The sequence below is a fragment of the Dipteris shenzhenensis genome, chromosome 21, assembly GCF_047967505.1.
Source record: "Dipteris shenzhenensis isolate YYH24624 ecotype China chromosome 21, Dip_SZ_1.0, whole genome shotgun sequence".
Lineage (NCBI taxonomy): Eukaryota > Viridiplantae > Streptophyta > Polypodiopsida > Gleicheniales > Dipteridaceae > Dipteris > Dipteris shenzhenensis.
This window is the reverse complement of record NC_141616.1, coordinates 21,298,502-21,326,176: the sequence shown is the minus strand read 5'-3', so window position 1 is coordinate 21,326,176 and position 27,675 is coordinate 21,298,502. Positions and strand designations below refer to the sequence as shown.

The following is a 27,675-nucleotide window of genomic DNA, read 5'->3' as shown; positions in this document are numbered from 1 at the left end:
CTGCAAAGAGCCTTTATGCATTGGAATTTGGCACATTAATGGATTCTCTGTTTATGAAAGGTCAATGCTTGTTGTTAAGGCTTCCCGATGTTCAGAATTTTGCAAATAATATTGAAAATTTAAAATGATTTTGTAAATATAGGGTGGTAAAGATCTCTTCAGCTGTTAGCTTCCTGCAACTTTTCTCCAACTAGAGTGCTTTTGACTGTCTGTCAAATCCAAGTTATAATTTTGATTTTCAGAAGCTGATATTTTTGAATAAGAGGATGGCAAGTATCTCTTCAGTGATTAGCTTTTCTGCAATAGCATCTTCCTCCAACTGGATTTATCGCTTTATTGGATGTCAAATCCAAGATATACAACACCTGCTGCTGCTGCTCCCCGCTCCTCCTGCTGCCCTTCCTGCTCCCCTCCTTGCTGCCCCCTCCCTCCCCTCCTTGCTGCCTCCTCCCTCCCCGACCTGCTGCTCCCCCACCATCTCTCCCCTTCGCTACCCCCTGCACGCTGCCTCCTCCCTCCCCTCCCCCCTGCCTGCTGCTCCCCCCTGCCTCCCCTCCCTACCCCCCGTGCTGCTGCCAGCCCCCCCTTCCCCGCGCCCTGCAGCCCCTCTCCCCTGCGCTGTTGCCCGCGCAGCAGCCCCCCCCCGCGCTGCTGCATGCACAGCCACCCCCCCCCCCCCCCCCCCCGGCGGCCCCCGCGCTGTTTCCTTGCTCCCCCCCCCTCTCCTCCACTCCTCCTCTCCTCTGCCCTCCCCTCGCTGCTCCTCCCCTCCCTTGCTGCCCTCCCTTTCTCCTTTTTGACGACTCCTCTCCTTGCTCAACCCTCTCTCTCCCTCCCTCCTCTCACCCTCTCCCTTGATCAGTTGTACCCCTTTTTTCTTTTGGGGGTCTCTTGGGCTTCAGGAAAGAGGACAGAGTTTTTGTGTGTTTTTGAGTCGGCCTTTTCCACCTCGATTGACGAATGGGTACCCATTCAGTCAATCCGTTACCGCACACACCAGCCACGAGAATTGTCACTTTCTCAAAAGACGAGCTATAGCAGTTGCAAAAGAATTTGGAGCATGAGTGTTCCATGACCCTCTTCGCACGCATCTATGGCTCCCATCCCTCCAGATCACAGGCTAGAGATTGGATGCTTGCGGCGCTTCCTCAGGACCTCACTCCCCACCTTACGGACGTTCGTTTGTTGGGACGAGGCTTCTTTCAGGTGTGCCTAGATTCCCCGGATGTCATCAGAGACATGCTACAGACTGGGTTTCTCTTTCTAGGCTACAGGAGGATTTTTTTGTTTCCCTTTCAACTGGGCTTTGACCCAGTTGAAGAGGACAAGCATGGAGTTTCCATCTTCATCAGGTTCCCTGGTCTACCTTCAGTTTATCACCGGCTTCTTTCAGTTATTGGCGAGAGGTTTGGTGTGGTAGCAGAGATCCCATCTCTTCCTGGTGAGCCTTCGTTGGCAGTTGCTGAGGCGGTCAGGATGGATGGGGTACCGAGGGTTAGGGTCTTTGTCGAGGACTCTATGACCACATCATGCTACAACGACCCGATGGATCATTCTTTCGCCAGAGATTTGACGTTGCAAGTTGTCAGGACCAGTGCACGATTTGCAGATCCTTCGGGCACTTCGCCAGAGATTGCCCAAAGAAGAAGAAGAGGCCAAAAAAGCAACCAGCTCGTACTAGGTTACGATAGAGATCAGGAGCAGGACCTATTGCTCCATAGGCAGCGCCTCATACACGGCCCCCCCCTCCTCCTAGGGCTGCCCGAGTCCCTCTTGCACACGGCACTACCTCTGGCCCTTGGTGGGTTCCGGTCGCGGTTAGGCCCTCTACTTCAGATCATACTTTTGCCGCTCCGGAGACTACCCCTCAGGAGCGTCGGTAGGCTACCGCCGTGGAACCTATTGTTCAGGAGCCTTCTTCCGCTCCACCACAGGATTAGGCTATGCCTCCTTCAGCAGTCCAGGTTGTTGGCACCTCGTTCGTAGCACTTCTGGATCAGGACGCATCACAGGTGCCTCCTTCTGTTGATAGAGGGAAACAGGTCTTACATTCTTTCCCTGCTTCGTTAGGAATCCTTCATACCCCTTCCCAGGGCTGGCTCAACGGAATTCCTTTTCCGCTCTTGAGGACCTTTCTGACCTCCCAGATGATGATTTTGTACCCTCCACTTTCGGAGAGCTAGTTATCGGCATCTCTCTTGAGAGATCCTTCTCTCTCTCACCAGTGGACTTTCCTCCCCTTGGACCTCGTGTGTATGGCAGGAGGTCAGCTCCGGTAGAGGGTTCTTTTCCTGCCACGAGGTTGGGTAAGGTATTCCAACCCGCTTCCTCCCGCTGATGAGGATAGCCAGTTGGAATATACAGGGATTGGCCGGCTTCCCTCATTGCCGTCGCAGATAGCTGATAAGGAATCAGCTTCATCCAAGTGTGTCAGGTGGTTCCTTAGACATTCTTTTTCTATGGGAACACAAACTGGATGCCAGAGATTGTTCCATGTCAGGTAAGCTGCTTTCAGGCCGGACGTTTTGGCTTCCTGCCTTGGGAACCAGCAGAGGTACTTGCATATCAATTTCAGACTCTATCCTCCCTATGGTCATTGGACATGGTACCATCACCCCCTCCAGGGCCCAGTGGATTTTGCTTACGGTTGACGGACGTAAGGTTGGTTTCCTCAACCTCTACGCTCTGAACAACAGGGGGGACCGTGTTTTTTTTGGAGAGAGTTGCTTTCTTGGGCTGACATTGCAGATTCTTGGATTATTGGAGGTGACTTCAACATGGTTGAGGCACCATCCGATAAGAAAGGGGGAAGAGAAGGTGGTATTCACTCCCTTGAGAGAGCAGCTTGGGATGCCTTCTTGTTTAGATTCAGTGGTAGAGATGTTTGGTCAGATGATGCATTTCATATTCAGTCTCAGTCACTCTTGTTTTCGTGGTCGAACCGTAGGGTGCAGATGCCTATCCATGCTCGGATTGACAGATTCTATGTGGATGACTGGGCTCTTGATAGAGGGGGGAAAGTTTGCATTGCACCTGGTGTTTCCACCTCTGACCATTTTCTGGTAGTTTTGTCCATCTCAGAGCCCTATTTGAGAGGACGATCTTCCGGTATCAGGATCCTCGACGCCTTATACACATATGATACTCTCACAAAGGCAGTCTTGGAGTTCTGGGTTTCTCACATGCAGGGGGGTGGCTGCACCTTCACATGTGGCCACAGCGCTTGCCAGTATCAGTGACTTCTATCATTCTGTCGCTAGTACTAGGCGAGGTGAGGTACTCAGGCGGGAGATCAGTATCTGCCGGTAGTTGACAGCCCTGCAGAGGGAGGAGCAGAAATGACCCTCAGATGCTTGGATCCAGGAGTGCCTTGCTGCAGCAAGGGCTCACTTGCATACATTGTTAGATCAGAGAGCAGAGTATGTCTTCCATGTTAGAATTATAGATATAATTCAGCAGTGACCAATGTATTTTAATAAGCTAGTTAGGGGCACTTTTCCCTCTTTAAGATGTTTTTCCCCCTAACCGCAGTTAGTTCACTAACTATGGTTAGTGACTACTAAGGTTTTGTCACTAGGACAAAACCTTATCTCTCACTCTTTCAGTTGTACTCACACACTCTTCTATTGCAACTAAGCTCTCAAGCTTTCAGCTCTCAGCTCACTTTCTCTTGCTCTCTCTCTCCCCAACACTCTTTCAGTTGTACTCACACACTCTTCTATTGCAACTAAGCTCTCAAGCTTTCAGCTCTCAGCTCACTTTCTCTTGCTCTCTCTCTCCCCAAGACTCACATTCCATGCACGGGAGTCTTTTTGGATATAGATGGGAGGGAGAGTCAATAAACACTTTTTCTCTACACTTGGTCCCAGACATTGTAGAGAGAGTGTCAGGAAGCTTATTGACTCTGACGGGGTTTTGCAATCTAATCCAGATACTGTCATGCACTTAGTGACAGATTTGTATGCCTCCCTTCTTTCTGCAGACCCTGACACACAAGCTAGAGATGCGACTAGAGATGCGGTTTGGCAGCGTTTACCTATGTTGGTCACACCAGAGATGATATGCTCACTTGATGCACGATTTACCAATACAGAATTCAAGACTGCTCTCTCCGCCCTTCATAAGGGCAAGTGCCCTGGTTCAGATGGTCTTACTCCATATTTTTTTATAGCCTTTGGGATATGATAGGTGATCATATTACTTCAGCCCTGCAGGGCATTTGGGACTCCGGTGAGATGCCTGACTCCCTTACTGAGGGACTTATACACCTTATCCCGAAAGGTGGCAACATGAATTTTGTATCCCATTGGAGACCCATCACTCTTTTGGGCACTCTATACAAAATTCTTGCCAAGGCAATCAGCATCAGATTGCAGCCCCTTCTTCCAGACCTCATCCATGATACTCAGGCAGGCTTTGTGCATGGAAGGAGCATATTTGATAACATCTTTTCCTTCTGGGAAGCCTCAGAGTGGGCTATGTAGAGCAGGCAGAGGCTGGCAATTCTACTCTTGGACTTTGAGAAAGCATATGACAGAGTAGATTGGGGTTTTCTTGAGGGCACTCTTCTACGATTCGGATTTTCAGATGCATGGATTAGAGGGGTGGCCTCCCTTTATAGATCAGCCCACAGCCAGGTTTTGATTGGAGGGGTAAGGGGTGACAGGTTTCAGATTTCCAGATCAGTCCATCACGGATGCCCTTTAGCCCCCTTTCTTTTTCTTTTTGTGGCTGAAGCTATGAGGATTTTTCTTAGATCTCAGACTGGTTTATATGGGCTGAGGTTGCCCTCGAGATAGGAGCAAGAGCTTTTGGACTGTGAGTTGGCTGATGACACTGCCATTTTTATTGAGGCCTCCTCGCAGTTATTGGATGCTTTCCGGACAGCCTTGGATATCTTTTGCTCAGCTGCAGGAGCACACATTAACTGGCATAAATCCTTTGGCTTTTGGATCAGCGATGAGGACACTCCAGGCTGGGGAGTTGACACTGGCTTCTCTTGGATTCAGAGGGGTGTTCCTGTCAGGTATTTGGGATGCCAGGTAGGCTTGGGCATCTCTCCAGCACAGCAGTTTACACCAGTATTGAAGAGTATAAGGAAAAAGCTTCTCTTCTGGAGCTCAGCCAAACTTAACCTTGCATCTAGAGTCGTGGTAGTGAACCGGGTTCTCTTGGCCACCACCTAGTTTGTGTGTTCCTGCTAGTGCCCGTCTAGAGAGTGCATCACTCAGCTCATTAGACTAATCAGAAATTTTTTATGGAGTGGACTCCATGGCACGGTAGATGTTGCAGCGAGGGTGGCTTGGGAGACCATTATTCTCCCTACAGGTGAAGGGGGCCTTAATATCATTGAACCGGATCTGCAATGCAGGGCATTGCTTTGTAAGGTGGTGGTGAGGGGTCTCATGCCTAGGCAGAAACCTTGGAAGGACTTCTTTTTTGGACGCATTTAGGCTTGCACACCTACCTTGGGAGATGATTGGGTGGACAGCCCTCGCTAGATTTTTACTTCTGCCCCTCTTAGATCTCCGGCATCTCCTCTCATGGCTGCCATCCTGAAAGCTTGGGGCAATTTCAAGAATACACTTCGCAGGGTTCCGCCCTCTACCCTCGAAGAGATTGATAGACAGCTGGTCATTGGGAATGACAGTATTCTTGATGAGCATGGCAGACCACTGGGCACTTCGCATTACATACAGTGGTCTAGATGGGAGAGAGGTCCCGCCTTCACAGTAGGCACTTGGAAAGCTTTTATCAGGCTACCTGAGGATCAGAGACTACAGTCTGTGAGTCACCTCAAAGGGGTAGTACGCAGGATTCAGTAGATAGATGCAGCCATCTCGACGGACTGGACAGTTGATATGCCTATTACTTCTGCTACTTGGATGGGAGCTTTCTCGAGGACAGCAGTTCCTCTTCAGGTGATCGCTCTTCGAGGTGTTGGGGAGGACATAGTTGCATCTGTACGCGCGGACTTGTTTTTTGTACAGATTCTGTACGACCTCCGTACGTGACTTTTTTCGGGATGCGTATCTTATAGTATTATTTGGCTCCTATTTTCTAACCCATACGACGTCTTTGTGAAGGCTCTCGAATCCCAAGAAAGGCCGTACGCCGATGAACCGACTCTCCCGCCTGCACACCGACCTTGCTGCCTCAAGAGCCTATTTAGGCAGCCGTTTACCCTCTTCTTTAGCACCTTGCTGCCCTCTATTTAGGCAGCCCTTTGCCCTCTTCTTCAGCACCTTGCTGCCCTCTATTTAGGCAGCCCTTTGCCCTCTTCTCAAGAGCCTATTTAGGCAGCCCTTTGCCCTCTTCTTCAGTTCCGACTCCTGAGTCCCCTCAACCCTTCACTCTTGAGTTTGTGCAGCCTCTACTTGCTTTGGAGGTGAGTGGTCACCGCGTACAGTTGCAGCCCGCAGCCTGCCTCTACGCTCTACCTGCTCCAAGTGTCAAGGTAATCGCAATGGCTGCTCTCTTTTCCCGTTTTGCAGCAAGTGCTCTCTCTTTAGTTGATGCCATATAACAGGGCAGCCTGCAAGGGCTTCAAGCCCTCTTTGGAAATTGTTCCTTTGTCCAATGCCTTATTTGCCCTCTTTTGCAAATTTGCAGCTTGCAGATCTGCAAATGGGAAGACAAAAAGGACCAGAATGGAAATTTGTAGAGGCCTTAAAGCCTTTGGGGAAGGGCCAATACACTTGTAAATGTAAATATTGCCCTCATTTATGGGATGGAGGACCGACCCGTATAAGGGCACATTTTCTTGGGCTCACAGGCTTGGGGGTTGACAAGTGTACCACTTCTCCCGAAAATGTGAAAGATACTTGTCGAAGATTGCAGGCAAAGGCGGCCCTGAAAACTGATGCAAAACAACTTGTTGAAGATGTGGCTGATTTGGGAGATGCCTAAGTGAGTGGTACTACAAGTGGAAACTTTTGCACGGGTTTCAAACTTGCATACTAACTCAATAAAATTTGCTCAAGCACTTGGGTCAAAGAAGGTCAAATACATCTCCTTGCCCCATGCTCTAACTCTATAGCATCTCCATTTGGCTACTCACCAATAACATTAGGCATCAATCTCGTAGTGGGCTTAGGCTTCTTGCCTTTCTGTTCATTCCTATCATCAGCTTTCCCCTTTAATTTGTGCCTTGGGCATTCTCATGCTACATGCCCCTCTTCTTTGCAATGAAAGCATCTGTTGGCATCCATTAAGGCCTTGTTTTCTTCACGTGGCTGTCCGTTAGAGCCTAGCCTATCATGCTTCTTCCCTCTATTGAAAGGAGCCTTGGAAAGATTCCATGGCTTTACTGCTTTCTTAAAATTATCATTTTTATTGCTCTTGTATGTTGGAAGACAAACCTTGGATAGGCTATGCATGGGTTGGTGAGCGAGTTGACACGAGGACCCGTATGCATGGAGCTGCATGGAAGGGTAGATGGAGCGTTGTTGTCAATGATTATTCAGGTGGTGGTCTTTCCTTGATTTCACATCACTTTGTAATTAGGAGCCTTGATTGGCGGGAGTGATGCTCGGCTGCTTGCTACGTCTGATTCTTATATGGCAAGATGTTGTCCTCTTGCAACAAATAGAATACACATGCTTTTAGTATCTCTATCAATCTATGCAGTTTCATTATTTTATGTAGTTCTTTGTTCTGTGTTTCTACTAAGCGTTGCATTGTGAGAGTAAGATTATAATTTTCATCTCCTTCAGTTGGTATCAGAGCAAGTTCGATGGAAGCAAAATCTGGATCATTAGCTGCTACGAAGGTTCTTGTTTTCTCGGGTTTTAATTTTGCTGCATGCTTGAAGAACTGGAAGGTTCTTCTCAAGAATTCTTTGGCTTGGAGATGAAAGACAGTGATACGCTTGGAGAGCATCTGAACCAGATGAAGGCCATCATGCGTCAACTTGAGGATCTAGGAGTCCACTTAGAAGAAGATGATGCAAAGGTGGTTCTTCTTCCAAGTCTTCCCCCGACTTATGGTGGCATCGTGAAAATTTTGCAGGTGAATGCCAATATAAGTTTGGAAGAAATGGCTGCGACTCTCTTGGATGACAAACGAAGGTAAACTCAGGTCGACGAAGAAAGGGCTTATACATGCAAAAGTTCGAAGAGCAAGAAACAGGTGGAAAAACCAAGGAGACAGGTGCTCATGCTATAATGGAAGAAGTTGCACGTCTGTGCGTTGTAGATGACACTAACTATGATGAGTATGCTTTCTGAGAAAATATGCTGCTCTAGCAGCAAATAGGTTAGGAAAATAAAGTGGTCTTGTATGCCGAAAATACCCCATAGAGTTGAGGCAAAGTCCATTGAATAATTCAAATCTGTCATAGAGTTTTCTTTGTACAACCTTCTTAGTTTGATCTTCTGAATTTTGTGACTGAGAGTTTCTCCGGGCAGAAGTCTTTTGTAAGTCCTCATTTAATTTTGTGAGTTATATTTGGCTTTTGTTTGGGTTTTCTTTGGATAGTCAATGCATGGGTTGGTGAGCGAGCTGACACGAGGACCCGTATGCATGGAGCTGCATGGAAGGGTAGATGGAGCGTTGTTGTTGATGATTATTCAGGCAGTGATCTTCCCCTAATTTCGCATCACTTTGTGGCTCTTTCTCCTTCCAATCAGGAGTCTTGATTGACGGTAGTGATGCTCGGCTGCTTGCTACGTTTGATTCTTCATATGGCAAGATGTTGTAGGCTGTGATTCCAGATTTTATTTGAGATGTAGTCCTCTTGCAACAGATAGAATACACATTCTTTTAGTATCTCTATCAATCTATGCAGTTTCATTATTTTATGTAGTTATTTTTTCTGTGTTTCTACTAAGCGTTGCATGGTGAGAGTAAGCTTATAATTTCCCTCTCCTTAATGGTAACCACTAGTCTTCCCAAGCAACAATGCATCAGCTGTAGTTGCTTTTTCAATGAACTGTGACATGTTGGTTACTCTAGTCTTAGTGCAGTAATCTCTAATTTCTTTGGGCAGCCCACAATAATACTTCGTAATCTGCTCCGATAGAGGCACATGCCAATAAGAGCCAACGGGCAGCAAAGCCTCCCATAACACTCTTCAAGATTGCGGCTATTGGCTGCATCCAACTTATGCCAAGCTGTCATTACATCCACCTCAAATGTAGTAGTCAGTCAAGCAGCTGAGAATATATGTTTAAATTGAACCCAACTAGATGGTGCTTTGTTCTGAAGTAACAGATTAGTCCACCACTGTAATGCATTCCCTTTCAGAAAGGTGGCTGCTTTGCACATCTTAGAAGACTCAGTAAAGTTTTCCCCTGAAAAGTCTGCATCAAAGTGCTGAACAAAAGTCAAAGACTTCAGCCTATCTCGTGCCCCATTAAAGGTCTCAAACTTCAATGTTTTGCCACACGTTCCTTAAAGTCTATTGCCTTGCCTTTAGGTGTCAGATTATCATAAACAGGTGGCTGCAAACATGGAGGATGCATAGCATTACCCCCATCCTGACCACCAACATTGACACCACCCATAGGAGGGTTTTGCCATACCAGCCCTAGGTCCCTGCATACCAAACATACCTGCAGGAGCTCCCAAATTGCCATGCATTCCACTTTGCAACCCTGGGTTGCATGCCAATATTTCCATACAGCACATTATGCATTCCAAGCTGCATACCTCTAAGCACAGTCCCTTGTATACCTTGCATACCAGGCTGAAAACCAACAGGGTAGTTTCCAAGCATTCCAAGATTATCCACAGCATGACCAGCCATTGCTTGAAACACTAACCACCACCAAAATATCCTGGATGCACAGTGGGTTGCGAAATGACTTGCTGTCCCTGATTTGCATAGGGAAAATTATTGCCTTGGCCATGCATATCAACTCTAGGAGCATAGCTAGATTGTTGCAATGGAGCACCCTGTGCATTTGGCATAATAACTGATGGCTGTCCATCCAATGGCATAGGACCATAAGGCTGCCTCTAAACACCATTGGGTTCCCCTGAAGGTGAATGTCTATTCTTGTCTTTAGTCTTCGAAGGAGCATGCACAAACTCAGCAAACCATTCTTGAGTAAGCTGCATTAGTGCTCCCACTGCACTAAACAACTGTGCCTTGAACAATGCGTCAGCCTCCTCTACATCTTCAGCCTTTTTAGACCCTTTAGGATGGGAATCATTCACATCAAAAGTAGTTGCAGCTTGCTGTCCATTGGCATTCTACTAATCATGAGAATCTCAGGTTGTCCATCTTACCCATCTTGAGAGGACTCCTATTCCATATCTCAATCTTCATCAGTGAGTGACATACTTGATGATTTCTCCTGAGGACCCCAACCAAAGTTTGCTTTCTTCCAACAATGGAGGCACGATATATGATGTCCCAGCAACCGAACCATGAAACGGGCCTTAAGACAAACAAAAGGGCGGTAGTAAACAAATAATCAGTCAAAATTTCACATCAACAGTTCAGCAAGTATACAACAAACAATTTGGGAGCTAGAATGCTCCTGCTCTAAAACAAAGAGACAGATTGGCCCCAAACCTTGGCACCCTTTTTAGTATTTCTTTAAATAGATGGAGACCCTGAAAATGGGCTACACAATGAATAGAATTCCTCTTGCATTTAGGGCATTCCACAACCCGTTAGGAATCAATATCTCATGTATATTCCTTGTTGTGCTGTGCTCTGAACAAGCATATAAATGGGCATCCATTACTGATCCAAATTGCTTGCACTCATCTTGGAATTGTTCCTAGCAACCCATAATGGGTCACACAATTCCCACAATCGCCTCAAGTGCCCACTTGACCACTAGTGTGCTCCAAGCAGAGATAGAAGCATGAATATGCAGGCAGCATCAATGAAAGCTTGCACCAAGGATGGAACCATCAACTGTGAGTCACCCTGCACAACATAGGCCCTCCAAATAGTTCGCAAATGGGGCAAGCTCTATGTGACCAGCCAGCCCCTCTTGGACAGATCGCAAGCAGCTGATGAAGCTCTATGCAACCAGCCAGGTGCCCACGACATCTGTTGGCGCTCAAAGACCAAACCACTCAACTTGCAACCTCTAGCCAAGCTTTTGTGGTCAACGTGTCCCTGGCTTCCACGCCTGAAGCGTCACCAGCCCGTGAGCTCTCTGCCCATGGAATTCGTGACCTCAGCCCGTACACCAAGAAACGATCCCAACCAGCTAGTGGGCCCTCCACCCATGGAATTGCGACCACTGCTACTTGGTCAAACCGCCATACGGAAGGTGGATTCGGCTCCAGCCCATGAGCACCCGTCTCCCAATGGATTCACAACCTTTGCTCCTTGGCCCAAACTGCCGTACAGATGATGGAAATGTGACAACTACTAAAACCGACTCGCTACTGAAAGACAGCAATTACAGCTTATAAAAGACAGTAATTATACTTTCATAAGCTCTCCCTCACTCCCTCTCTCTGTAGATGCACTAGGGCCCAGGACAAAACGTCGGGCTGGACCCCCCCGAAGGTTTTTATTCATGAGAGAGAATCTGTTACAAAAGTTCAGCGTAGAGCTGTCTGGTAACCTCTACCTTTCAAAACATGAAAAATCCCCTTTATTACAAGAGCTTCAAGCTCATTTCAAATTGGCAACATGCCACTTGTCTAAAATCTAGACTAAGTCCTATTACATGCCACTAAGGGCCATTCTGGAGTCTTCAAAGCACTTGGTCACACGAACCGCCTCCTAGATGCTTGTCAGGCTCCCGTAGTGCTTAGGAAAAATATTTCTTCCTAGTACCTGCAACAATTAATTAAAGCGCACCACCATGGCACCCATTAATTGTTAGCGCTTTGCATGCAAATAACACACTGTGGACTAGTTCTAGTCACGGTGGGCGTCCCCACTGAACACATGTGCACATCTAAACAAATATATAAAAATATATTATATATTTATTTATTCTCTGGTTGACCGGAGTCAACACTCTTGATTATAATTAAGGAGCTTTGACCAAGGGTCGAGGTGCCTTAATTATAGCCAAGTCTCTCCAACTGAAGTTGGCACATCTTGGTTAACCGGGGTTAACCCTCTTGGCGCATGCCAAGTCTTGTTGACCGAAGTCAACACTCTCTGACCGTAGTCAGCTCTGTAGTTCTCTGGTTAACCGCAGTTAACCCTCTTGGTAATAAACCAAGTCTCCTTGACCGAAGCCATGTTTACTTGACTAGAGTCAAGTATCTTTGACCGTAGTCAATCCTTTGACCATTAAAATAACTCTTTGACCATAATTAACACATATAAAACTCTTTAATTATGATCAAATAAATGGTCAACTGTACTTTGACTTAGGATATTTACATTGTGGTGACATCCCCTCGGCTTCTATTCAGTTGACCTCAACTGAAAAGCTTCCTTGTAAACATCCAAAAGCTGTGGATGATCGGATAACATGTCTTCGTCCATCCACTTGGCATCTAATGCCGTATAATTTTTGAATTTTACAAGATACCTGTAAAACTCTTTACCCTGAGGGCCTTTACGTACAGTATGGTACACAATCTGCTCTGGCTGAAGGACTTCCTCCAGCTCATCCACTTCTGGTGGATCCTCTGATACTGGTTCTGTAGGCTCTGATCCTTGGAATTTCTTTAGAAGACTCACATGGAATGCATTGTGAATCCTCCAATGCTCTGGCAATGCTAATCTGTATGCAACCTCATTTATTCTTTCTGTAACCCTGAAAGGGCCATAGTATCTGGGAGATAACTTTGCATACACTTTCTGTTTGCCTTTAAACTTGCGGAGCCTCGCTTTTTCAAACCTCAAAAGTACCCAATCCCCTTCCTTGAGATCTAACTGTCTCCTATGCTTATCTGCAGCTCTTTTATGTTTCTCTTGAGACCTTTCAATTGCTGTCCGGACTTGGCTGTAAGCTGTCTGGAGGTCTCTCACAAACTGATCAGCTGCAAATATTTCATCTTTGGTCCTCAATATAGGTGGCAAAATCACCTTCCCATATATGACCTCAAAAGGAGCTTTCCTTGTAGAGCTATGTACTGTATTATTGTAAGCAAACTCTACTAATGGTAGATACTTTTCCCAGTCTGAACTTTGGTCACCCACGTAGCATTTCAGCATATCCAAAATGGTAGAATTTGCTACTTCACTTTGACCATCTGTCTGGGGATGGAAAGAAGAAGAAAAATTCAGATTCGTCCCCATGTTATCAAATAAAGCTCTCCAGAATAGACTGGTCATTCTGGGATCTCGATCACTAACAATGGACTTAGGCATACCATGATGTTAAAAAATTTGTGCCATGAAAATCTTAGCCATATGATCTGCCTTTATGGTTTTGCGAACCGGAATGAAATGAGCTTGCTTGCTGAATCTATCAATGATAGTCCAAATCCCATCTTTCCCTGACTTTGATCTTGGCAAATCAAAAATAAAGTCCATTGTAATACTTTCCCATGGTGCCTGAGGCACGGGAAGAGGCATAAGTAGGCCAGGTGCCTTCCGTCTATCATACTTCACTTTCTGACACGTAAGGCATTCAGTAACAAACTGGTGTATATCTTTCCGCATCCCTGGCCAAAAGAAATACCTCTCTAGTGCTAGAGTTGTTGCTGTAATTCCTCTGTGTCCAGCATAGGGAGGTGCATGGCATTCCCCCAAAATCTTTTTCCTCATCTCCTGGGTGATGCATAGGCAATCATCTTTCATTAAATACCCATCTTTTAGGGAATGGTGACTAGTGGATTGCCCCTCTTGCATTTGCTGTAAAATTTCACCAAAATCTGAATCATGAGCATATTGCTCCCTCATGCCTTCCAAGTCCTGATGATAAGCAATAGTCACATTATTGACCTGGGGTCTTCGAGACAAGGCATCTGCCACTCTGTTTCGAATTCCTGGGGTATGGACAATCTGAAAATGATACATTGACAGCATGTTTGCCCATTTCATATGCTTCTCGGAAAGCTTGGTCTGAGTCAAAAAGTATCTCAGACTTTGGTGATCTGTCTTAACAGTAAAATCTGCACCCAAAAGATAGTGCTTCCATGTATGGATAGCATGAATTACAGCCAATAACTCTTTCTCATAGATTCCTAGATATCTTTCTGCATCCCGAAGTCTCCTGCTTTCATAGGCTACTACATGACCATTCTGATGCAATGCAGCCCCAACACATTCTCCACAAGCATCGCAATCAACATCAAAAGATTGATAAAGATCCGGGACTACAAGAATAGGCTCTGTAGTCAATTTCTCCTTGAGTGTATTGAATGCTTTCTTCTGTGATATTCCCCATGTGAAGGCTGCATTTTTCTTAGTAAGGTCATGTAATGGAGCTGCGATATCAGCAAAATGTCTGATAAACCTTCTGTAATAAGAACACAGGCCTAGGAAACTTCGAACTTCATGCACAATTTTCAGCTCTGGCCATTCATGAATGGCACGGATCTTCGTTGGATCCATTTGTATCCCATTCTTGGATATTATATGCCCCAGATAGTGGATTTCTTCCAAGAAGAATTCACTTTTCTTGCTGTTTGCATAGAGCTGATGATTTCTCAGCTCTTGAAACACTATAGCAAGATGTTCTCTGTGTTCTTCTTCTGTCTTAGAAAAAACTAAGATATCATCAAAGAAAGTACCTGTAAAATGCCTGTACTTTCGGAAGATGCGATCCATCATTCTATTGAATGTGGCTGGAGCATTTGTCAACCCAAAAGGCATCACTAAGTATTCATACAACCCGAATGTAGTGCGGAATGCTGTCTTGTGCACATCCTGAGGCTGTATCCTCACTTGGTGATAGCCACTCTTTAAGTCTATCCTGCTGAAAACTGAAGCTCCATGTAACTGATCCAGGACATCATCAATGCGCGGAATAGGGAATCTATTCTTGATGGTCATTTTGTTCAGTGCACGATAATCGACGCACATACGGAATGAACCATCTTTCTTCTGTACTAACAGTACAGGGGAACAAAAAGGAGACGAGCTGGGCTGAATCAACCCTTTGGACAGCAAATCCTGTACCTGAGCCATAATCTCCTCTCTCTGAGTCGCACTGACTCTATAAGGTGGTCTGTTTGGTGGCTCACTACCAAGCATTAACTCTATCTGATGATCTTCTGGTCTCTCTGGGGATAACTCCCCTGGCAAAGTATCAGAAAAGCAATCTTTAAAGTTTATAAGAAACTGAAACTTATCTTTGTCTGCATCATTCATTTCAGCATGCATATCATTCTCTTTTTCTTTTACAAAAACCATGTATGCAGAAATTGCAGACTTTATTGCTTTACCACATGTAACATCAGATACAATGGGGATAATCTCCCCTTTATTCCTGGCAATTAAACGCTGATTTTTCCCCCTATGCACAAACTCCAGCACTCTTTCAGGAAGAGTCAACTTCACTGCCTTGCGATGAAACCAAGGCATGCCCAAGACTACATCATAATGTTTCAATGGAGAAATGAAGAAGTCTTCCTGATCCACATAACTCTGAACATGAAGACGGAGCTTCCCTATCAAGGGAGTAACTGGCACAGGATTCCCACAGAACATCTGATCGGCATCCAAAGCCCTGCCCAACCCTCCGTCTTTATTCCCAGCCTCAAGGCTAGATCCTCTGATATGAAATTATCAGTAGCCCCTGGATCAAATAAAATTAGCGCTTGCTGGTCTCTAATTTTACCCCATGATAACAGTAATTCTCGTTCTTCTGGGTTCGAAGCATGACCCAGTATGTCAGGAATTCCCCCCGCCATTGGCTTTTGCGGTCCTCGTGGCTTCTCTGCCTCTTTTCCCCTCGAAGTTGAAGGCTTTTCTGGGCACTAGGCAGCCACATGCCCCTCTTTGCCGCACCTGAAGCATTTCCCATCTCTACGGAATTCCGCTATCTGTTCAGGGGTGAATAGAGATTTGCCCTTATAAGTCTTTGAAAACTGAGTACCCCTCGGCTTCTGAGGCTGAAACCCTTTCTTTTCAGCCTTGGGGTACTCTTTCTTTTCTGATTTTGAAAAATCAAATTTCTTTTTATCAGCGCGTCCTGCATGCAAGGATGGCACTGTAGATGGATCTTGTAGCGGCACAAGACTTGCTACTGAAGCTGAATGCATAAGGTCTTGAATGTTCTTTGCCCCCAAAGCATTCACTACTGCCTGAATTCTTGGAGTGAGACCTGCTCTGTACTTTCTCATTTGGGTGCCTTTGGAGATCTTTTTGAAAGGTGCAACCTGCAAATAAGCATCCCAAAACTTTTGGTTGTACACATCCACTGTATCTCCTGCATCCATATGCAAGCTGTCCCAATCTTGAAGAACATGGTCTCTAAACTGTTTAGGCATAAACTGTTGGTAGAAGGCTTTCTTGAAGTCCTTCCACTTCCTTGGGGCCTTCTTGTGTTTCCTTCTTTTCTTGGATGGTTTATCTAATAAGGAAGAAGAAGACACAGAAGTCGAACTCGAGGTAGACGGTGATGGACTAGGAGATCGGTGATGATGCCTCGATCTCTTTTTGCTATGGGACCGTCCCCTATGAGATCTCTCTTTCTCAGGCTGTACACGAGAGTGTGCCTCTGGCATTGGCACGTCATATACTGCATTAGGCATAGCTTCTGCTTGAAACAAATGCTGAGCCCTTGGATCCCTTTTGAGATTTTCCATCTCTTGTATACGAGTGCGTACCATCTGTTCAAATTCTTGTTGAGTTTGCGGCACACTTCTCTGTCTTGGATGTACATCCCTATCTTGTGAATCCCACTGGATAGGTGATTGATCCATATTCTGAGATCTGCAAATTTCTCACACCGTGTAGGTAACTGATGCACAACTACCTTTGCTTTTCCAACAGAAAAATACCTCAACAAGAGGTGTTTTGCATTCACAACTTGTGCCAGTACTGGCTATCAATTCAAGGCATAAACCCACACAGTTGTCAAAGCATCAACAACTATATTGCCCTTTTCTGGCTGCTGCAGATCGCTTCAAAAGGCATCTGTTTTTCCCTCTTTTCACTACTCAAAGGCATGCATACTCTTTTTCTGCAAATCTCTGATTTCTCTACTTTTCTGCTGCTTTTCTGACAGTAGAAATCTACTTTCTCTGTTTTCTCTGTTTTCTCTGTTTTTCTGCTGCTTTTCTGACAGTAAAAGTCTGACAGGCAGGTGAAAATTGCTAGCAGAAACAGTCTCTGCAACTGTTCTCTCTTTTTTTTTTGTTGAAAAGAACAGTAACCAGATGGAGTAACTGGCTAGTTACTCTAACCAGACTGACTGGTTTTGGTCTGGTTAGTTTGCAACTGGACTAACTGGACTGGTCACAGTCTGGTTACAGTGACCAGACTAGACTGGTTGGGTCAACTAACTGGACCTCTAACCAGTCCACTACCAAGGTTGAGTTAGATTAACCCCTGGTCAGCCATGTCAGCATCCATGTCACCTGTCAGAATGCCAGGTCATCTCACACGTGCATGCCACGTCATCTGCTGAGCTGGCTGCCACATGTACTGCCACGTCAGCACCTGCACATGCATGCCACCTGGCTGCCACGTCAGCTCGCACGTGCGGACGCCACATCACCTGTGTGCCACGTGTCTGCTGACCTGGCAAGTTTGCCTCTGCCACGTGTGCCACGTCAGCTCCTGCACGTGCATGCCACCTGGCTGCCACGTCAGCCTAAGGTTCTAGACCTTGGCTGCTGATCAACGTCAGGCGTTTCGCATCGTGTAAGAACCTTCGTCAAACACGAACCTGCACGTGAAGGCATCGCTACGTTTGAAGGCGTCGTCACCACACGGGGAGCGTGACGGAATATTGAGCCAACTAAATTTACGTTCACGTCTGATGGGAGCGCTCAGCATCGCCAACCCAACTCGTCTTCGTCTGTTCCTATTCGCGTATACACTTCTTCTTCGCCGTATCTAGTTCAGCTGGACAACGCAGTTTGCGTGTCCACAAGCTTCCTTGCTTGTAAAGACTAGGTGTATCTAGTTGCTAGCGGAAGGATATGACAGTCAATTGTCCCCTCCATATGCGCCCAGTACTTCCCAAAGTGCACGTGGCCTTCCATCGAGATCACTGTCATCAACAAATCTTCCTCCACAAACGATCGCTTGACTTTTTCGGCATCAACATACACGATGTGCAGGAATTAAAATGTGCGACCAAGATGATCTTTCAGTCGCGCACCAAATTCTCCACGCACTGGGACCTTCACGGGCTGTTGGGTACACAAAACCCACCCTTGCAATCTTGAACCGTGCTCCTTTGAAGAAAAAAGCAAACCTTGCTCTGATACCAATAAAACCGACTCGCTACTGAAAGACAGCAATTACAGCTTATAAAAGACAGTAATTATACTTTCATAAGCTCTCCCTCACTCCCTCTCTCTGTAGATGCACTAGGGCCCAGGACAAAACGTCGGGCTGGACCCCCCCGAAGGTTTTTATTCATGAGAGAGAATCTGTTACAAAAGTTCAGCGTAGAGCTGTCTGGTAACCTCTACCTTTCAAAACGTGAAAAATCCCCTTTATTACAAGAGCTTCAAGCTCATTTCAAATTGGCAACATGCCACTTGTCTAAAATCTAGACTAAGTCCTATTACATGCCACTAAGGGCCATTCTGGAGTCTTCAAAGCACTTGGTCACACGAACCGCCTCCTAGATGCTTGTCAGGCTCCCGTAGCGCTTAGGAAAAATATTTCTTCCTAGTACCTGCAACAATTAATTAAAGCGCACCACCATGGCACCCATTAATTGTTAGCGCTTTGCATGCAAATAACACACTGTGGACTAGTTTTAGTCACGGTGGGCGTCCCCACTGAACACATGTGCACATCTAAACAAATATATAAAAATATATTATATATTTATTTATTCTCTGGTTGACCGGAGTCAACACTCTTGATTATAATTAAGGAGCTTTGACCAAGGTTTGAGGCGCCTTAATTGTAGCCAAGTCTCTCCAACCGAAGTTGGCACATCTTGGTTAACCGGGGTTAACCCTCTTGGCACATGCCAAGTCTTGTTGACCGAAGTCAACCTCTCTGACCGTAGTCAGCTTTGTAGTTCTCTGGTTAACCGCAGTTAACCCTTTTGGTAATAAACCAAGTCTCCTTGACCGAAGCCAGTTTTACTTGACTAGAGTCAAGTATCTTTGATTGTAGTCAATCCTTTGACCATTAAAATAACTCTTGGACCATAATTAACACATATAAAACTCTTTAATTATGATCAAATAAATGGTCAACTCTACTTTGACTTAGGATATTTACATTGTGGTGACAACTACTCCCTATCGGTGCCCATGTGACGTCTCCAGGTTCTTCCAGAGCCCCCCTTGCCTATTCCGTTCACATGCATGTAAGGCCTTTGAATTTGGAAGTTGCCATGTGACATTCATGTTTCAATTTGTCCCTTGCCCCTCTATGGACGACTCCAATAGCCCAAACATTTAATTCATCCCCAAGGCACATTAATTCCTAGGGGCGCTTTGCAGAGGCTAAAGGTGTTCACACCTAAATTTCACATTCTCAATTAGGAATTCGCTTCCTCGTGACAATCTGAAAATAGTCTTGATTTCTCTTTGTCTCCTACTTCCATTCATGTTCTTGTTTTGCCTACAAGCGTCTCGATTCTTCTTTGTCTCCTCGAAAATCCATTTTTTGGGAGGCTACTTACCACATGAGCTAGATGTGCTACTTCTCAAACAAGGATGGTGGTAACGGACAACCTTGTTTTTTTTTTTTCCCAAAAAAGAGACTTCTATTAAGTAAGAAAGAAACTCGCTAGAGCAAGCTCTGACCGGAAATACAACATCATGAAATCATGAGGAAAAATAAAACCCCCTCAAAGTGAGGTGGAAAACAACCAAGGCTGAGGCTGAAAGTGCCACCTCAACCGTGTAGGAGTCTTAGAGAAGAAAGGAGAATCCTCCCATTCCCTGAAGAAAGAAGCCCTCCTAGCTGAGGCTACACGGGAGTCTCCCTGCATACTCATCCAAACGGCCATCAAAGTATATACGGTGTCTGTCCAGATACTAGCCAAAGTGTGCGAGGGATGAACCTGAGTACCCTCCATAGCCTCTGTGCATCTAGCTCTCCAGATATGCCAGGATGCTATGCTCGCTAAAATCTCCCAAGAAGTATCCACAGAGGCATGTACATCTGTAAAAGAAAGGTGTGGTACCACATCCAACGAATAGGACTCAATTTGATGACGTCGAACCAAAATGGCCCGAGAAGAGTCAAGTCTCTCATAAAATACCCGAGGCCCTGTAAGAGAAAGCCAAGCCACTGAGCCCCATGTCATAAAGAATGGGGAGTGGGCAAAGTGACTGAAAATCCTGGCTACCCCCATCAGTGTCACAAGAAACGTTTCTAGATTTTTACAGGCGTTTCGTCTAGAAACGCCTAAAAATACTTATTTTATAGAAGTTATATATATAATATACTTCATAAATAATTGTCTTCAGATTCTCTCTCTCTCTCTCTCTCTCTCAAAAGAGCTCTCAGACTCTCTCTCAAAAGAGCTCTCAGATATCCATATTGTGCACACAATGCACACACATATTACACAGTTGAAAGAGTAAAAAGATGCGTCACGCAGCCTATAGATTGAGGTTTACAAAGACTCAGACCTTCCAGTCTACAAATTACTATTAACTAATTAGTTGCAAGTGCATATGGCTGCTAGTATATGCCATGGCCCATAGTTCAAACAATAAACTTTTAACTTTATAATTCAAATTTCAGAATCAAATTTCAAGATTCAAGATTCAAGATTCAAAATATAACAAAATGTATTATGTATTACTGTTTACATCATACATGTAACATGCCATAATGATATACTGGTAACTGTATGGTGTAAACTATATACATAATCAAAGCTCGTCGCTTGCAAGCCAGCTGCTAACAACTGCAGTGTACACAGTACACTCTAGAGTCTAGTCTCGACTCTCTAGAGCTAGGGACCGCTGCCCTCTCCAAGATCTGCTGCCTCATCACTGTCATCATCAGCACTGGAATCAGCAGATGGATCTACATCCTCTGTGGAGGAAGAGAAAGTGCCACCCTCGAACCAAGTAGGGGCTCGCAACTGATCTGAGTCCTCTGAGTCCACACTGTCTACCAATGCCGCCTCCTCCTCTGGCTCATCTCTGCCTGGACGTCCTCGGGATGATAATGCAAGAACAGATACCTGTGATCCCCCTCGTGAGGCTCGTGCTCGACGTTGATAACCATGAATCTGGGGTGTCCCTGTATCCTCTGCAATAGTAGCAGCACGTACTCGTGGTGCACGAGCACGAGCCATCGAACGTGTCTGACGTCGGAATCGAAGCATATCGTGTCGCAGGAACTCGTAAGCATCGTCCTTCTCTCGACTGTGCTGGATGATGGACATGTCGACAGGTTCTAGCTTGATCTTGTCAGGATTGACTTGCTTGGGCTTCCACTCGATGCTACCGGTACCATCTGCAGACCTGTACTTCTCAAGTAGACGTAGGTTGGCATTGACATATACCAACCTATTGAGCTGCTCCACGCTCAACCTGACATAGTTTACAAAGCATAAAGAAGTCAATTCTCACGACTTAAGAATTTTTTTTCAAAATGTTACAAGCTTGACGCTATACTATATAACCTATAAATAAGAACTATAAGAAGTTAGAACTTACTTGTTTCTGATGGCCATCGATGGGCAGAAATGCCCTGGCGAGGATGGGCTATCTCGCGCTTTCTTCACCTCCTTCTGGGATCAGATCCATCAGCCCCTCCTAGCAGCCCTCCAAAGGATTTTCAGCAGCGGATATATGCCAGAGAGCCTCTCCTCGGGACTGATTTGCCTCATCCCGAAGGGAGGAGATCAACAGGAGATCCGTCAGTGGCGCCCGATCACTCTCCTCACCACTGCCTACAAAATCCTTGCCAAGATGATCAGCGCCAGAGTTCGGCCTCTACTTCCTGACCTCATTCATGACACTCAGACAGGCTTTGTCCAGGATCGCAGTATCCTGGATAATGTCTTCACTTTCTCAGAGGCGGCGGAGTGGGCTCAGCACAGTGGGTCACATTTAGCCATCCTACTTCTCGACTTTGAGAAGGCCTACGATCGAGTGGACTGGTCCTTCCTGGAGGGCACTCTGGAGCGACTAGGGTTCCCAGCAGGATGGATTCAGGGTATTTCAGCGTTATACAGGACAGCTTCCAGCAGGGTCATCATCGGCGACAGGATGGGAGAGCGATTTCGTCTAGAGAGATCAGTGCGTCAGGGTTGCCCCCTTGCTCCTTACCTGTTTCTCTTCTTCGCCGAGGCCATGACATACTACCTTCGGGCGAGGTCGACCGGGATCCGGGGTGCTCGCCTTCCCATCAGGGAGGACACGGAGCTCCTGGATTCGGAGTATGCAGATGACACAGCATTGTATGTCCAGGATGATGAGATGATGCTGGAGAGGGTAAGGATGGCCCTAGAGGTCTTCTGTTCGGCAGCCGATGCGAAAATCAACTGGAACAAATCAGTTGGTTTTCTCACAAACCCCGGGGCGTGCTCACAGTGGGGGAGGTTTTTGGGTTTCAGGTGGATCCCGCGGGGACAGACAGCTAGATATCTCGGCTTTCAGGTCGGCCTGGATATCACGCCAGCTCAGCAGTTTCTCCCGGTGCTAGATTCCATTCAACGGAAGCTGGCTTTCTGGAGCACTGCTAAGCTCTCTCTTGCAGGTTGTGCTCTTGTAGTCAACCAGGTTCTCCTAGCCACGGCATGGTATGTGGCTTCTTGTTGGTGTTTCTCGAGATCTAGCGTGGCACAGCTTAGGAGGTTGGTCCGGAATTTCCTATGGTCTGGGGGGGACGGTCTCAGAGATACCAGAGCCAGGGTTGCCTGGCAGACAGTCATTCTTTCGCAGGCTAAGGGTGGCTTGGGGGTCATCGATCTAGAGCTTCAGAGTCAGGCCCTGCTGGGTAAGTTAGTTATCCGCGGTTTGACCCCGGGGGGGCAAACGTGGAAGATGTTACTTCAGCAGGGGGTCGGTTCTTGTGTCCCGCGCCGAGGTGGAGAGTGGCTACCGTCCCTCAGGTGGATCTTCACTTCTGCCCCGCTCACTCAGCCCCGCTCCCCACTCGTTCGTAGCCTTCTCATGGTTTGGAGGCGGCTCCGCCTCAGTCTCATACAGTCCCCTCCTAGCTGTCAGGAGGAGATCGATCGCCAGCCGCTCATCTGGAATGGTTAGGTCAGAGATGTCGAGGGCCTTCAGCTGGGGGAGAGATCACACATCAGGTGGGACGGCTGGATGCGGGGGCCAGCCCGGTCCCTTCGAGTTTGGAAGGACACGTACAGACACTTGGAGACCGCTGCTCTAGCAGTCGCAGCTGGAGGTGCCCGTGGAGCTCAGGCGAGACGCACGGAGATAGACGAAGCGATTGCAAGTGGTTGGTTGGTTCCACCCGAGATTTAGATCCTCATGCCTGGTGATGACCGTTGGCTGGGACAGTTCACCCCCCGTGGCATCCCACTGGTGGTTGCAGGTCGGATGGACGACACCTCTTTTTTCTTTTTTGCGGTTATGGGGGACGGCCGACTCAAGAGAGAGGATGTGCTGATTGACCCCCTACTCCCATGGCAGAGGTTTCGGGTCGTAGGCCTCGTGGGGAAGGTTTGGCAGACCGATCCCAGTATAGAGCAGGATCAGCTGCAGTTATGGCGACTCTGGCTCTGGGAGGGGCAGGCCTTGTTAGAGCTTGATTGGGACCCAGGAGAGTGGAGATGGCCAGAGATTGTGACAGGTCAGGGGCCGACCTCTTTCTTCGCCTACAGCACGACATTGGGCAGGAGAGTTCTCGGGAGGATGCAGAGCCGCCCTCCCACCCAGCGGCCCAGTTGGTATGCTCAGGGTATCTCCAGGCTACTTTTGCAGGCCTTCTGGAAGGCCTTGTGGGAGAGCTGGCGGCCGCGGAAGATCTCCTACTTCCTTTGGCTTCTCGCCCACAAAGGTCTTCCAGTGGGGAGCTGGTTGAGACAGATAGGCCAGGACGGACGCTGTCAGATCTGCCATGTGGTTGAGGAGTCACCAAAGCACTGCCTGTGGAGCTGCACTCGCGCCTAGGAAGTGTGGAGGTGGACTTTCGGGATTCTCACTCGCGCAGCACCAGAGCTAGGCTTGATCACGTGGGGCGCGTTCTGTTGGTGCAGCACCGCACCTGGTCTACATCACTTATTCGAGGCATGCCAGCAGGACCCCACGTTCCTTATCACACAGGGGACGTGGGGGCCGCTCGAGAGCATTCTGCCGTACCTGGCAGAGGCTGGCACAGGATCTCAGGAGAGGCAGCCAGTCTAGGAGATTATTAGCAGCATCGCAGGATGGCACATTTGGACCTCGCGTTGCGCGCAGATCCTCGGTGGCACCTCCCTTTCGACTGCCCAGGTCATGACTGACATCTGGAGTGAGATTATACACACCCTCAGAGGCCAGTGGGACCAGATACAGGGAGACTCCCGGGCTGGCCGGGAGAAGCGGAGACGTTTCCTCCGTGATTGGGACACACAGGGCCTCTTCTTCGAGCATACTTCGCAGGGCCTTCAGTGGCGCTACTCACCACCTCTCTGGCTGTTCATTCACACTCGCCTGATCCCTCCGTGAGAGAGAGCTTTACTTTTTTGTTTCCTTTTTGGGCTGCGTCCGATTTGTGAACGCAGCCCCGTCAGTTGCAAAGCTGACCTCATGTATCTTGTTTTCGAAGTAATATAATCAGCACTGTTTTTTCGGCAAAAAAAAAAAAGAACTTACTTGTTTCTCTTCCTGGTGTGTATGTCTGCACATATGCTCCATATCCTCTCAGCTGGACCTGATGTGCAATCTTGCAAAAGGATGCGGAGGGCTAAGTTCTGCAATGAGGGATTCAAAATCCCAAATTTCTCCCACCAAGTAAGAGCCAACAGCCTGTTGTCTCTTTCCTTGGCTATTGCACGGGAGAAATGACCCATGTCATTGCGGAACTCCACTATGTCCTCTTCAATGCTATTGCAATTTGCAATACAGAAGAAGACAATATAAATAATTAGATAAATCATAAATGATAATACAAAGTTGAAAGCACTTAGAAGTTAGTAGTGAGCAGGCTGCAAACTTGTATGCCATGCTACCTCACCTATTCTGGACCGATGAGTCGCATACTTTCTCCAAGTATTGGGTCCATCCGTTCACAAGCACCCGATCATTCCATTTAGCAGGCTCCTTCCACAAGGGATGGAGCATATGTGCAACAGTGTGGATTGGCCTATGAAACCAATCCCATCTCTTCCTCCAAATTCCTAATATGTCATCCTTTCTGAAAATTTACCAAAAGGAATCAAGTTAGAGGCTAGACTCTAGAGCGAGGAGAACTGAGTATTAAACTTACAAGTTTCAACTTATATGTACCTGCTCTGGTTGAGGATCTCAATAGGACAATCCTCCGTTGCTTTTCGAAGCTTCAGCATGAACTCGTATAGCAAGCCCATAGAACAACCCTCATGGTCAAAGAGTCGAAGCACGAAGTAGAAGGGCTCTATGGACATCTGAATGCAAAGGGCTTCTTGCGAAAACTGATTGTCAAAGACAATCCCCTCGACATTCTGTCCAGCAGGCAATCTCGAGTCACTCCAATCCAACCAATCTGAACTGGTCATCATGCGACGAAGGCTCTCTTTGGTCTTAACTAGCCTACAAATGATAAAGTTTAAACAAATTTAAACAATGAATAATTCGCAGGAGTTGATCTTTGAATGATGAAAATTGACTCATGATTCATGAATCATACCTGCTAAGAACCAGGAAGATGTAGCCAAAGCGTGTCTTTGAGGGTCTCAATAGCTCCCACTTACACTCCCTTCTGAATAGGGCCAGTGCATGTGGCTTACGAGTGATATAAGTCACTAGCTGCATTGCTTTTTCGACCACACTAGACACCCAAGGCAGCTTTCCAATATCCTCCATCATCAAATCAAGAGAGTGTGAGGCACAAGGTATCCATACTATCTTGGGATACTTCTCCTCAAGAAGACTTCCCATTCTCTTGCAGTTGGAGCCATTATCGGTGATGACTTGCACCACATTGTCCTCACCAACCTCCTTGATGGCTGCCTCAATATGACCCCATATCCACTCTCCGGTGATGTGAAGGCCGGCATGTGAGGCATCAACCACCCTCAAGAATATGCTTCCCACACAACTAGTGACCAAGATATTAATCATGTGTCTCCTCTTCGTGTCAGTCCATCCATCGGAGACTATGGTGCATCCATACCGACTCCAAGCTTCCTTGAGTCCCTCCATGTCTTTCTTGATTAATCCCACCTGCTTCTTCAAACGTGTGGTGCGGAGAGTCTCAGAACTAGCAGGTGTAAGGGATGATGTTCCTGCTCTACCAGCAACTACAAGTGCATGATAAAACTTCTTGTAGGCAGGAGTCCTTGCAACATTGAAGGGAATATTGCAAGCGTAGAAAAACTGCTCCTCTGCAATTGCAGCCTCTTGCTTCAGGCGTGGTGCCCAAGCAGCCTGTATAGGAGTAACTCTCGGAGTGATAGCTGCTGGACCACGCAGCCTCTTGGCAGGAGGTCGTGGAGGAGCCGATGGCATAGCGGACAGCCCAAGTGATACGGATGCCGATGGAGTGGTGCCATGTAGAGGCTGAGTAGAGGCACTCCCATGAACTTGTGATGTCGATGTAGATGGAGTATACCCATGCCCCTCTTGCTGTGAGTGAGAACACTCCACATTCCCGGTATCTGACTGGGATGATGTGAGAGTGACGGTTGCCTCTATGCCCAACTTCCGCTGCTCAACCAACACATTAGCTTGAAGAACTTGATCTGTGATCACGGGATGGAGGAGGGATGGAATCTCAGCAAATTTGGATGAGGTACCTCCATATGCCAAGAAGATCCCCTCTGGAATGGCATGGCAAGCACTCTTACCCTGGCCTCCGATCCATAAAAAATGTGCTCGAACTCGAGGGGCAGATCTCATCAAAGTGTCACCACAAAACTTACATACTGATCTCCTCGTGCCAGATGTGCCATATCTCTTTATAAAAACGGTATCCTGCCATACATCCCATTTTGTGCTTCCACTCGGTCCACCGGCACGTCTTGAGGCCATGGTATGGGAGTAGAGAGTAGAGTAGAGTAGATTGTAGAGGGTAGAGTCTAGACCGTAGAGGGTAGAATCTAGACTCTAGAGTAGAAGGTAGAGTAGAGAGTAGAGGCTAGAGGAGAGTAGAGGGAGAGTAGAGTAGAGTAGAGTAGAGGGTAGGGTAGAGTAGAGGGTAGAGGGTAGACCGTAGAGGAAAGTAGAGGGTAGACCGTAGAGGCTAGAGTAGAGGGTAGAGTAGAGTAGAGTAGAGGCCCGAGGGTAGAGTAGAGAGTAGAGAGTAGAGAGTAGAGGAGAGTAGAAGGTGGAGTAGAGGGTAGAGTAGATGGTAGGCACTAGGAGCAAGGCAAGCAATGGAGTGGCGCGGGAGAGGAGCGAAAAAACGAAAACGGTGGCCAAAATCAGAAAGAAACCCGTCGCGGCGGATTTTTGGACAGGCAGACGTTTCGCCCTAACTATGCGTTTCGGACGTTTCTAAGAAACGTTTCGTCTAGAAACGTTTCTTCGCGTCTCGGTGCCCCGAAACGCGTTTTTTGGTGACACTGACCCCCATCCAAATCATCCTCGCCT

General features: G+C 47.0%; 2 protein-coding genes across 2 annotated transcripts in view; one reads left to right on the top strand and one right to left on the bottom strand.

The window, feature by feature from the left end:
- LOC147888620 (uncharacterized) overlaps positions 1 to 27,675 on the top strand; it is a 74,386-nt gene that overhangs the window by 24,818 nt on the left and 21,893 nt on the right. The gene's annotated exons all lie outside the window — the stretch shown is intronic.
- Positions 20,829 to 25,499, bottom strand: LOC147888621 (uncharacterized). The gene is made up of 4 exons (XM_087393013.1): positions 25,393 to 25,499; positions 25,121 to 25,300; positions 24,760 to 24,990; positions 20,829 to 21,522 (listed from the first exon to the last, which is right to left on the bottom strand). The coding sequence occupies exons 1-4, from the start codon at positions 25,470 to 25,472 to the stop codon at positions 20,937 to 20,939; spliced, it is 1,077 nt and encodes a 358-aa protein (XP_087249139.1). The 5' UTR covers positions 25,473 to 25,499; the 3' UTR covers positions 20,829 to 20,936.

Bases quoted from the DNA above. Each gene is read 5' to 3' on its own strand.
- LOC147888621 (XM_087393013.1), bottom strand. From the start codon at position 25,472: ATGGGCTTGCTATACGAGTTCATGCTGAAGCTTCGAAAAGCAACGGAG. The intron at 24,991-25,120 runs GTGAGGTAGCAT...AAATTGCAATAG, and splicing joins GACTCATCGGTCCAGAATAG to CATTGAAGAGGACATAGTGG. The intron at 21,523-24,759 runs GTAAGTTCTTTT...AAACTATGTCAG, and splicing joins CACACCAGGAAGAGAAACAA to GTTGAGCGTGGAGCAGCTCA.